Raw genomic sequence first — 12,890 nt, 5'->3', positions numbered from 1 at the left:
GTGCTTGAGAGACAGGAGGAGGAAATCCTCCATTAGAGCCGGCCACAATACGTCTTCCTCTGCCCCGCTCCGCCTCCCATTCACCTCTCACACTGACTGCTGACACTCCAGCTCGCTCACCATAATCACGATATCATTCCGATTTTGCTCCTGAAAGCCATGAATGCTTTTAGAATGTCAATAGAGACCCAGAAAAGGGAGAGCGTCATGGGAGAACGGGGAAGCTTGCCCCCACAGTCTCTGCACATCCGCAAGCGTTGCTTTACAGGGAAATTAGTGCCATGTCAAGGGGAATTAACCTTGTGAGCGCCGCAGAGCGTTAGCTGCCTTAAGCATAGCTATTGTTTCCTGTTTTGGCAAGTACAGTCGTTGATAAGATGAGAGAAAATAATAGACCGCTGATCCTAACCCTGCAGGACACAGGGACTTTGGACTTGATATTAATGAGCACTGTCGAAATGCGTGAAAATGCAAATCCTAACTATTTCTCACTCTGCAGTAAGCCGAAAAAGAAACAATTCTTTCCTTTATGTCTGTGGGAAATGTAAAAACCAGATTGTGCTAGTCCTGCTAATCTAAGAGTTAACTTGCGCTACCAAATTTAACTCCAAAGCCAATTAAAACGGGCGCCGGCTGGATAATCTCGCTCACACAAACAAATGTGTGCAAGCATATACCCGCGCACACATGCACAGCGAGCTACATATAGAACGTTAAACATATAAACATATGCACGCAAACCAAGCAAACATACTTTTGTGCCGTAATTTCTAGCATGCACTAGAGCATGAACATGTGAGCGGATTTACGGATTAAAAGTATGTACATACACATACACAAACGCACACACACACAAAGGCCTCGCCATGACCTCTGCATATAAAGACTGATTTACCCAGCCAAAGAAATCTCTCTCTCTCTCTCTCTCTCTCTCTCTCTCTCTCTCTCTCTCTCTCTCTCTCTCTCTCTCTCTGTCTGACCTGTGGTAAGTAGTCTTTAGTGGTCTGACTCTGCAGCGGTTCTCCTCATAGACTCAAAGAGAGAAATGCATGACAGGATCTGATAAGACAAATAGAACTGTTCCCCAAAACTCGCCAAGCCACCCACTTAGGATGTGTGTTTTTCTGTTGCTGCATTCTCCATACTTTCTTTTCCTAACTCTCTCTTTCCCCTTCTCTCCATTAAGGTTTTTTTTTAGGCTCCAATTATTCTCAGACGCCTATTTGAGCCGTTTAAAAGCAGCTCAGTGGCTTGATAGCTCATAAGTCTAATTGGCTCTAAGATTTCAGAACACACCTCAACCTCTCCAGCAAGGCAAACACATCCAAACAAAGGTGGGAAATAGTTTGACATAATACAAAAATGCATTTACATTTAGGTTCCTCTGTGTCGCTAGTGGAAGTATAAAGTAGGGCTGTTTGCAAGCAGAACAGGTGTTCCTCCTTCTTCAATGAGGGTATGAGTTACTGACCTCATGACAGAGATTGTAAAATAGTTGTTTTTTAATTCACTGATGCACCACAGGCCTTTGCCAACAGCCCAGCCCACCTCTTTCTTTTTCTTCCCTTTATGTCTTTATCTCTCCCTCCTCTGACACTCCCCTCTCCTCTCTCATCCTCTCTCTCTGGGTCAGTGGGCCCTGTGAAGCTCTTTATCCCGTTGCCGTTAAAGAGGTCATATTTCCTTACACCGCTGTTTGCAGATGAGGCAGTAGGGTTGGAGCTGGAGCGAGACTTAGCTTGTGCAGAGAGGTTGATGGACTGATTGTGGTATGCCCACATACCAGGCTGTTTTCAGGGAGATGGCATGGGGGGGTCAGCACAAAACAGCTTGGCATCTCAAGGCTGGGCAGTGTGTGGACAGAGAGGCTTTTCATAAATTCTCAATAGATGGTGTTGAGTACTCAATCGCATGCTCTCACTTTCCTTTTTCTGTCTTTCAGCTGGTTAGCGCCTGAGTTTTTCACGTTGTTCTCCGATTGGTTTAGCCGTTAAGTGCCAGTTTGCGTGTGTGTGTGTGTTTGTGTGTGTTTCCTATGTCTGTTAAGCCCATGACCTCCTTTCACTTCTCCTCATTAGCATGTGAATCCCCTCTCCACAAGTAGGCCAGAGTGGAGGGATGGAGAAACGGAGGGAAGGAGAAAATGGAAAGCTAGAGATTGGCGTGAGCGAAAGCATGATACCAATGCAGAAAAAGTGTTTTTTCTCAGCTGAGTGTTTACCCAACAGAAGTCATTTTGTACAAGGACTTGACACATGGGGGTTCTCCCTGTGTTTAAACTTCACCACAAGTCCATAGGGGCATTAAGCTAAAAGACAGAAACAGAAATGCATGTTGCCCGTTTATAACCCTGTGTGAACAGGCTCACCCAAAAGCTTACCCTGCCTGTTTGTGTGGACAGTGTGGTTCTCAGACACCACCAAAGCCTGGCCCAGCCCTATGTGGGCCCACCAGCAGCCTGTCCAGGCCTGGCGCTGCACCCTGTTTGTGCAGGTGTCCGCCCCAATGACCATCCCATCTGCTGCCCTCTGCCAACCACTGGAGAGGAAGAGACAGCAAACAACAAAACAATAGAAACGTTTTACTCTTGATGCCACGTTAGTGGCTTTCAGTAGATTTGTTTTGTCCAGTCGCTGAGAAGAAAGTGGTGCCAGCACTATTCTTGAGACTGCTATACTAAATCCATTCTTGGACTTTAAATCAGCACTGGACATAACCTTCTCACCTCAGGGTCCATTTAGAAGTTGTTCTAGAGCTTTAGAGCTGTCGCCGAGGTCCTGCTGCACTCCCTGCTATGCTCTGCTGTTCCCCGCAGTGTCCTGCTGCTTCCTGCTACGTCCTGCTATGCTCTGCTGTGCCCTGCTACACCCTGTTAACAGCCTGCAGTGCCCTGCTATGTCATGAACTACTACGACTACTATTTCTAGTCACTGTTCCATTATCTTTATTATGACTGTTATTGCCACTGTTCATCACACCCCCAACTGGCAGCGTCAGACACCGCCTACCAAGAGCCTGGGTCTGTCCCAGGTTTCTTCCTAAAAGGGAGTTGTTCCTCACCAATGTCACACTAAAATGCTTGCTCTTGGGGGAATTTCTGCAATTGTTGGGTCTTTGTAAATTATAGTGTGTGGTCTAGACCTACTCTATCTGTAAGGTGTCTTGAGATAACTCTTGTTATGAATTGATACTATAAATAAAATTGAATTGAATTAGATAATTTCGCTTGATTGTCATCAGCAGATAAAATATGCCCGGTTGTCATAGTAATCTAGATGTTCACATTTCAATTTTTTTTCGGAGTATTTTTTCAGCACTTCAGTTTAAGGACAGAAAATGTTGTCCATTAGCCTACAAATCTAGACGCACCCTTTTGGCAGCAAATGTGATTTGCAGCCAGGGGGGGTCTAGCGACACTCCGTTGGCTTGCGAGCTGGAAAAACCAAACTCTAGTCAAGCCAATCACATCGTGTATAGAGTCGGTGGGCGGGGCTTATGGCTGCTGCTGCTGGGAACAGCGTTTTTTCGAATTGGCTTTGGCCGTGACTCTTTTCTTTGAGAAAAGAACAAAGAACGGCACTGAAGTCATTCTTAAAAAAGCCGACCGGATATGGCAAAAGTTTAATCTATCAACTAGCTTAATTTTTTGGAGACAGCTTTCAAAATGATAATTTCCTATGGTCCAAAAACCACCAGCGCCACATATATTAATGCACACGGAAGGATAAAATGGAAAAAATGCAACATTGTCCTATTAAAAAGTAATGAGAATGGACTCTTTGACACCTGAGACAACACTTTATTCTTTCAAGTGGGAGCAGATGTCACGGCGTGGACGTTCAGGAGCCTTGAGTGTGTGTCTACAAGACTGCATAAGAAAGTGTGTTTTGAGGTCTTTTAAGAATTTCATGGTGACTGCTGTGTGTTTTCAGGACAGACCAGTAACCCGATCTCCCTCTCCCAACACTGGTGAGACAACGGCCACGGTTCTCAGCCGCATTAGGAACATTCATGAGTAGATTTCTGACTTTGACCCAAATGTCAAAAATGGCTGTGATGTGAGCTCACCGCATGAACCGCACGTGGGAGTAGTTTCTGTGCAGTCTGATGTTGAATGTATATGTTGGTGTGTCTGTGTATGGGTCTTCAGGACGCCTTTGTGCCTATTTATGAGCTGCTTCAGTCGTACGTGCTCTCATGCAAAAGTTTTTTCCAGAGTTGGGTGGGCTTAGTTATGTTTTTCTTCACACATTAAAATCTCTAAAGGAAAGTCCCAGCCAGAGTTAGCATTTGTAGCACTGTGATCTGGAGATATGCATTTATTTTCCCTTCATCAGAATAAAATGAGGGTGTGCATGAATGCATTCAACTTCTAGCGCTAGCTTTCAACTGGTCCATTTGATATTCAGGTAGTTTGGACGAAGCTCCTCCAGATCCTCATGCAGGCTGTTACTAAAACAACAGCTCCACATTTTGGGAAACACTGTTATTTTCTTTCTTTCGGAGAGTTAGACGAGAAGATTAATACCACACTCATGTTTTTACGATAAATATCGCTACTACTGCTTAGCTTGTCTTAGCTTAGCATAAAGACTGAGAACAGGGGGGACAGCTAGTCTGGCTCTGTCCATAGGAAATAAGATCTGCTTATAGTAATTAACATGTTTAATCTTATTTATTTTATACATACAAAACCTGAAGTTTGTTACCGGGCAAGCATTTTTTTTTTTTTTTCCCTGTTGTCAGCCTCTATGCTAAGCTAACTCGCGGTAGCTGCACACAAATTTCAACACTCTTCCCGGAATGGCACTCTCTTTCCCTACAATCCGTAACATTGAAGTTTTCACAATGTATTGACACAGTACCCCATGTTGGTGGGTTTCTTTTGTCTCCAATAATGGACCATAGCCTTGAATGTCAGTGCGTATTTGCTCTGTCAGGAAGGGGGGGGGGGTCTCCTAATACTGAGGAATAAACCTAAATTCTCTAAAGCCTGGTGTCACACAGTCAACAGGAGCAGCAGGAGGGGGTTTGCTGAGTAAACCTCCTGATTTAATGTTCGCGTGAGCTCAAACACTCACCTGTGAAGGACTGTTAAAGTGTGTTTTAATGAGATCTTTTTTTCTTCAGCTTACAGGTAAGTGGAGTTAGCTGTATGATGCAGTGTGCTTTCCTGTATTAGTGGTGTCTGCGAGTCAGCTTTATGTACTGTATGTGTGTGTGTGTGTGCATGGGTTCAAACATCCATTCATGGGTATATGTATGTGTGTGTGTGTGTGTGTGTGTGTGTGTGTGTGTGTGTGTGTGTAGCTATGCTGCCCAGCCTGGTTCTGCACCGTACCTCTGTTCGTCCATACCAGAGGGGTCTCTACTGCAGTGATTCCAGCCTCAGATACCCCTACAAGAAGAGCACCGTCCCCTCCTCAGTGCTCACTTGTGTTGGGTTGACACTGCCCGCGGTGTCTGTAAGTCCCCCCCCCCCCCCACACTAAGAGCCCTCGGCCTTGGGGAACACTGAAGGCAGAAACGGTGATGGCTGATGGTTCATGATGGTGGCTGTGAAGTAGTGACAAAAAAGTCAGTCTAAAGTCAGAATCTTAAATCATAGTTTGCATCTGATTTTGGAAATCCATCACTCCATCGTTCTAAGCGGACCATACATGACACTCTTAAGCCCCACCCACTTCTGCCATATCCCATGATCCCCCGGTGCCAGCGTGCTCCTTGTGCTCCCCCCTGTTCTCTTCTGTTTATGTGTCACTGACCTGGTGCTTTCTTCCTCTCTCTCTTTGCTCCCTTCTTTCCTTGTGTCTTTTGTAGCTAGCCTGCCTTTCCTGATCATTGAGACTAGCACCATAAAGCCGTACCAGCGCGGGTTTTACTGTTCGGACGAGTCCATCCGCTTCCCCCGAAAAGAGGGAGACACCATTAGCGATGCCGTGCTTTGTGGTGTTGGCATTCTTATTGCCATCTTCTCTGTAAGTCGACCTTCACACCTCCCTTTGTTTGCTACTTTGACTCCAGTTTAAAATCACTTCTTTTTAACTGTTACTTTAGTCCAATAGATTATTCTCACTAACATAGCCCCTAAATCAAAAAAAGTTTGAGTGATTTCTTATCATGCAGCGTTTTCTAAAATACTCCAGCCTTTTGCTATAAATGTGCTCTATATGTCCTACCCTTTCATTCTATAATGTTTTCTTCGTCACACTTTATTCTTCCGTATCAGCTTTGAGTCATCCGAGCCATTTTAGTACTTCGCTAAGTGAGTCAGTGCTGGCGAGAGCCCCCCCCACAAAGCGACATTTGTGTGTGTGCTGACACATGCATGCCAATGACCCAAAGCGATTTTACAATTTCCTGGTCCATTCTCACACCCCCCCACTCGTATCCGTGCACCCTGACTCCGTGCCCTCTGTGCCCTGCACATTACTTCGGTGAACGTGTCAATGCTCTCTCCCATGCCTCGCTGATAGCCTGAGGCGTCCCACCAGTTAGCAACAGCATGAAGTCCTCATTCCCATGACTTGACTCCTGCTCTGGAGAGGGATTGGCTCCAGTGTAGTGCCATCAGATTGGAGGAGGGGGGGGTTGTTAAGTGGAAACATGTCATAATGACGTGTTGTGCGGTATGTGTATGTCAATTATTAGTGCCACGTGGTCAGGCTAGATGATCTTTACAGCCCCCAGACTCTTTGTGGCACAGCCCCCTCATAAGTTCCCAGACTGAGACGTCGCTTTGCAGTCGTCTCCTCGCCAAGCTTGGTGGACACACACACACACACACACACACACACACACACGCTGTACAAGCTCTTGCTCATTGGAACCAGGAGACTGTGTTAGTTAGTTCCCTCACATGTTTTCACGTGTGGGCAAAGCTGGCGTGTCTCGCACAGCTGTGTTTCATTAGTGGCGTCTACTGCCATGCCGACACCATTCCTTTAACGCACACACGCTCACTCATGCAGGCACACACGCACACACACACACATGCACACCTATACATGCACTGGTAGCAGATTCCAGTTGGGCCTCTTGTTTATCTTCGTTGCAAGGGAAATCCCAACAGTCCTGCTGGTCAGACATATCTATGTCTGACAGGCCACGTTTCCACTGTGAGAAACAGAGTTAGCAGTAGCAAGATAGAGTTCAATAAGCATACTCGCTGACGATCCAAATAAACCCATCGGGCACCTTTTGGGCCCTCTGCTGTGATCAGAAAGGCCTGCCGTATCCATGACAGGCCCTGTCTGCACTTAGGCAACCAGACACACAGCAATAAGCCGAGACGGGGAGATAGAGAAGGGGAGGTGAGGTTTGAATGCAAATGCTGACAACCCAAATAAACTACTCTGTCCTGTATCCGTCTCCTGTGGCTCTAATCTTAAGCTTAGATCAAAACAATTCATTGACAATAGCACACACACGCACTAATACGCCACCATGTTTGTTTCTTCTGGCTGGGAGCCTGCCAGCTGACCACCCAATATGCAGGATAGGTGTGTTTATCAGGCCTAACAATACACAAAACAATACAAGTAAATACACAAACATTATGTTTCTCTATTAACTCGATAGGACGCCTGGGAAACACTTAAGCTGCCGACGCGCACACCTTTTTAAAGTCTTAATGCTATTTGCATTCACAGTGTCTGCCGGCTCAGAGATGGGCAGGTAAATATTTTCCTGAGAGATTGGGTGAGAAGGTAGGCCGAAGAGTGAATCCTTGTGTGGAAAGAGGAAGGAAAGGGAGATGTGGTTAGAGGTGGAGAGCGGCCGGTCTGTCAATCAGATACCCCAGGTGGTAGAGATATGATTGACATATCCGTGCCTCCAGGGTTGGCTTGGTGTAAGCCCCCTCAGTGTAGATGAGGACTTTCCAAGGGCCCCAACACTACTTACCTTAGTTACTAACCTTCTGGCTGGATTACCACAGGATTCAGGGTTTCTCACTCTACTTAAGCCTTGAAACAGACCATTGCCCTGATATAAAATCCTTCTTATATCAAAGTCAGGTCAGTCTGACTGAGTCTGGGAAATTTGTTTTCATATTTTCCTTTTTCCCTCGCCTTCACTGTCTCATTATCCTTCATATCCCACATAAAAAGGCCCCACCATATCATTGATTCATTAATAATGAAACTCACATTACAACAAAACTGCCTGAGGGAAAGGCAGGCCATGCTCATTCTTTATGTTTGTCTTTTTTTTGTGTGGATCTCACTCATTCTGTCTCTCCTGTCTGTCCTTTACACATCCTTTCTACTCCATCTCTGACTTCAGTCTGGAATTAAATTAGATTTCCTGCATGATACACACTCAAACGTTATCTGTTTTTACTGCATAGTTATCTGCATTTAAGCCCACTGTAAAACTGTAGGATTCAGCAGCATCACATAGCTAGAATGTTTCTTGTATTTGTGATTGGTGTCGCCTGTTTATCTCAAAAAACAATTCTTTCTTTTAGATTGTGATTGGAGAGTGCTTCAGGATTCACCAACTACATGAGGGAACCAAGTCTTTCGTCGGGAATCCCTATGTTGCAGCCCTCTACAAGCAGGTCAGCTCTCCATAAGTGTGCTTTAATACGTGTTGAGATTATGGCATACATAACTGACAGTTCGCCAAATCCCTAACCTGAACAGTGATCGTAAAAATCGTAGCTTTGTAACTAGGCATGGCATGGCCGACCTGTAAGACTTTCTATTATTCCACATGTTGAATCGATCGTTGAACTGGGCTGTCGTAAGAGATATATAAAGAGTTTGGATAGGGATTTCTTTTTTTTTTCCTTCGCCAAAACCAAAAAATACAAGAGCCATAGTATAAGCAATGGATTAAACAGTGCGTTTGTCCGATCATGTAGGCTTCAATTGTTATCATGTTAGGCTAACAAGCCTACTACCTCCAGTCGTAGCACACCCACTGGGTCATATTGCCTCACTGTGTGGGTGCCCGTCCTGGATGCTACTACATCAGAGCGAAGGCTAACGTTGGCAGCTTTTTCCTGCTCTATTGGATGTCGGAGACGGCGTTACATTCACCAAACACTTCAGTCAGTCCTCATCCCAAAAGCCCTTTCACTCTTAATTTTAACAGTGACACGTACAGGTTGAAAATATGAACAATAAAGCATAAATCTCACCTTTTGTCTTGCTTGTCCAGCTATGTAAGATGAGCAGCTGAACAGGTTTATGTTGAAAGAAATAACAGTCTTATCTTACTTACCCTAAAATGAGTAATCTGGAAACGTGAAAAAAAATCATTCGCACACAGCGTTTTTAACCAATTCATGATGTTAACATTAGCTTAATTTGCTAGCTAGTTACAGCTGGTAAAATCTGTGGGGACTGCCCATTTCTCCGACGCGCCATTGTTCCGACCTCTCAAAAACCCGAAAAATTCCCTTTGGTCCTACAGCCCACTAGTCCGACGTCCCGCTGGTGGCGAAATTACAAATCCCACTATGGCCACGCCAAGACCCGCTCTACGAAGCAGCTCGATTGGTTGGTTGGGGTTAGGCATTTGACCTCGAGTGGTTAAGGTTAGGATAGCAGATTGGTCAGGGGAAAAGACTGGGGTTACGTTACCTTGCATAAGCATGGACGCCTGTCCAATAATTGTTATTGAAGGGCGGGTCTTGGCGTGGCCATAGTGGTTGGACTAGTGGGCTGTAGGACCAAAGGGAATTTTTCGGGTTATTGAGAGGTCGGGACAATGGAGCGTCGGAGAAATGGCATAGCACCAAATCTGTTAAGCCAAAAAAAACGATAGTCGCAGACAAGAAATGGGAAGCCTGCTTTTTGTCCACCACTGTCTTAAATCAAGGACCAATTGTTTCAGAAATGACTACAAATTTTGAGTTATAAATCTGCCATGTTACCATTATAAACTGCATACGGGCCGTGTGAGAACGGAAAGCCTGAATAAGAATAAGGTGCTTAGCCAATGATCAATGAGTATAGACTGCTACATTGGTAATATGTCTAATCATTATTGTGTGATCTTGCAGATGGGTGTGTTTCTCTTCGGATGTGCCGTCAGCCAGTCATTTACAGACATTGCCAAGGTGTCGGTGGGCCGTATGAGGCCCCACTTCTTAGATGTGTGTAAACCCGATTTCTCCACCATCAACTGTTCACTGGGATACATCACCAACTATACCTGCAGTGGCGCAGAGAGCGATGTACAGGAGGCCAGGTTTGTGTAAACACCGATATCAAACTAATGTACAGTATGATGTATTAAAAATACTCCTTAAATAAAAAAAAAAACTGACTGAAGATACATTTTATCTTCCACAGGAAATCCTTCTTCTCAGGACATGCCTCTTTTTCAATGTTTACCATGCTCTACTTGGCTGTAAGTGACTATTCAACACTCATCACACACTCACATTCATGCAAGCACACACATGCTGGGAGCCACAGAAACAATGGTTTACAGATTGTACAGGGAGTCATGGGAGGAAAAAAAAGGCAGGACCTCGATTTGGGGATTTACCGACTGCAGAAAAAACATCGTTCTTATCCACTGCTCCTCCTCCTCACTCAGTTTATGAGGAGTTTTATTCTCCTTTTTTACTCCTCCAAGAGATGGATGGATGCACTCCACCTGTTTTCTTCAGAGCAGCTGTGTGTGCACTTCCTGTCCTCTCCCATTTCAATCTCTCCCTCCCTTCCTATCACTCCACCTGTTGTGGGTGTCGGGTAGGGCTTAGCACCCTAGAGGCATTTCATGCTTCAAACAGGCTAATAACACACACAATGTGTGACAATTGCCAGCTCATATCTCTGCAATCATCTCCTTCCCTTCTTCTTCCTCTGAGGGGAAAAAAAAGGAGTCAATATTTTGGGTCTTGTTGGGCCCTAAGCTTGGTTACAAGGTGGTCCAAGTTCTCACGGGGGGGTTGATGTTCTGATGTGTTGTAGTACATTGTCATGCAGCGAGAGCTTGCTGTGGGTATTTCCCAGCCTCTGGGTGAACCTACAGCCGCACTCTGCTCAGACCAAGGAAAAGAGATGAATAAAAAGCAGCGAGGGAACGGACATGTGAGGCATCCAGACCACAGAGTGACACACTAGTCAGAGACCAGTGTTCCAGCTGCGGCAAGCTCAGGACCGCAGCCAGAGGAGGCTGGCGCTGAATGAGAGAGGATGTGACAGTTTGTAGTTCATGTTTTGGAATACTAAACCGGCCTGAAACAAAGCCCACGATGGAGGCATTCCTTCTGGAAAAAGGAATCCGTGGCATTTCGTTTGTTGTTGCCATCACTCGTAGAATTTCCCTCTCTCTTGTAGTCACCTCAAATAAGTCTTCTTGTGTTTCTCATGTGTCCTCCACAATGTCCCAAAAAAAATCCATAGAACATGAGGACGGATAATGTCAGTTTTGTTCACATTGACATTTATAATGTCAATTATTATAATAGATAAGAGAAAATGTGTCTTTCCGCTCAACCTCGGCCCTCGTTTTTTTTGTCTCCCTTGTTGCTCACTAGGGTGAAAGTGTCATTTCTGGAGTGTGGCTGTCACCTCGCTCTCCCTCCCCCACCCCACCCCCACCCCCACCCCCAGTCATCTGCTAATTGTCACACTTTGATTTTGAAGGACTTCATTTCCTGCCAAGCGCGTCGGAGTGCTGCGTCTGTGACTGATGTGGTTTTTGACCCGAGACTTCTCAGCGTCGAAGCCTTTCGGTGATGGCACCCAGATAACTGGCACGCGGCGCAGCCACACCGCAGCCACAGAAAACAAGCGTGTGTGTGTGTGTGTGTGTGCATTCATGCGTCCTAGTGAGCTATCTTTTGTTTTGTCTAAGGTGCGCACATCCAGTAGCAGAGGGCTGGGGTTATTTCTGCGGGTTATTCCTGCCTGCAGATCCTTCTGTCACTGTTGTTGGCTAAATAAAACTCCAAATGTTTATTTGCGATATAAGTGGTCTTAACCACAGCTACGCTTTTGTCTCGCAGCGCGGTGTGAACCCAAGGAAAGCATGGGAAGGGGGCTGGAGTGTAAAACGGGCCCTCATTCTTTCTCACTTTGTTGTGTGCGTTTCCTTTTTTATTGAAGACTGAGACAGAGGGAGAAGATCTCACTGGAATGAGCTGGATTCCTTTAGAAACCACCAGACTTTGTGTCGCTCTTGTCTCCATCCGTCATGGGAATCTGCTGGGACTCCGTTTGCCGTTTGTGTTTTATTGTTGTTTTCCCTGACATCTAACTTATTTGAGACGCACAACCAATTCGTGGGAGGACAGCTCGGGTCAGAGAGCCTGAATCTATTTAAGTCCCGAGTTGGATTTTTAGAGGAGACAAAATACATTTTGAGATTTTAGAAGGTCATAAACCCTCTGAATCGCTTATCATATCTCAGTGCGTGCACGCTTCTGCTGAATCAGGGTTGGACGGGTTATTTGGGTTTACTCGCTGTCCTCCAGTCGGATAGGGCCAAGTTGATTGTCGGGTCACTGTAACTCTTTCTTTTGGCTAAGCGTTCACTCTTTCACCTTCAACCTCCATCAAAGCTGGCTTAAAATTGAGAGGCTTTAGGACGTCAGACAACGGTACTTATCAGTAGTCCTGGCCCGCTACCTGAGAACCGCTGCGGAGGAAGCCTGAAGTCTAAACATCCCTGCCAGGGAGGAGGAGAGCATGAGACTGGAAGGGATGGGAGGGATCGCTTCCTTTGCTTCCGTGAGGAGAAGAACAATGATAAGAGTGTCGTAGAGGAAGTGCGAAGGCACTTTACGTCCACACCTACAGGGGCTCGTAGTGGACGGGGGTTGCTGGGAGGCACTGCGGCCGTCTGTGGGTATTGTTAGCCTAGCTGATTATAAGGCACAAGTCTGGAGGTGTGGGCTGGGTAGACCTTGGCTGAGGCCGGCC

General features: G+C 45.8%; 1 protein-coding gene across 3 annotated transcripts in view; it reads left to right on the top strand.

The window, feature by feature from the left end:
• Positions 1–12,890, top strand: part of plpp3 (phospholipid phosphatase 3) — a 33,620-nt gene that overhangs the window by 11,759 nt on the left and 8,971 nt on the right. For 2 of the 3 annotated variants that reach the window (XM_028586870.1, XM_028586869.1), the window contains 4 exons: positions 5,821–5,978; positions 8,471–8,563; positions 10,016–10,203; positions 10,308–10,365. In XM_028586870.1, coding sequence (XP_028442671.1) covers positions 5,821–5,978; positions 8,471–8,563; positions 10,016–10,203; positions 10,308–10,365 — 497 coding nt within the window. Of the gene's footprint in view, positions 1–5,310; positions 5,466–5,820; positions 5,979–8,470; positions 8,564–10,015; positions 10,204–10,307; positions 10,366–12,890 lie in introns of all 3 variants that reach the window. The other variant, XM_028586871.1, reaches the window with a different exon arrangement.

Source organism: Perca flavescens, chromosome 9 (genome assembly GCF_004354835.1).
Source record: "Perca flavescens isolate YP-PL-M2 chromosome 9, PFLA_1.0, whole genome shotgun sequence".
NCBI classification, from domain to species: Eukaryota; Metazoa; Chordata; class Actinopteri; order Perciformes; family Percidae; genus Perca; species Perca flavescens.
Note: the sequence above shows the minus strand (reverse complement) of the source record. Positions and strands in the feature narration are given on the sequence as shown.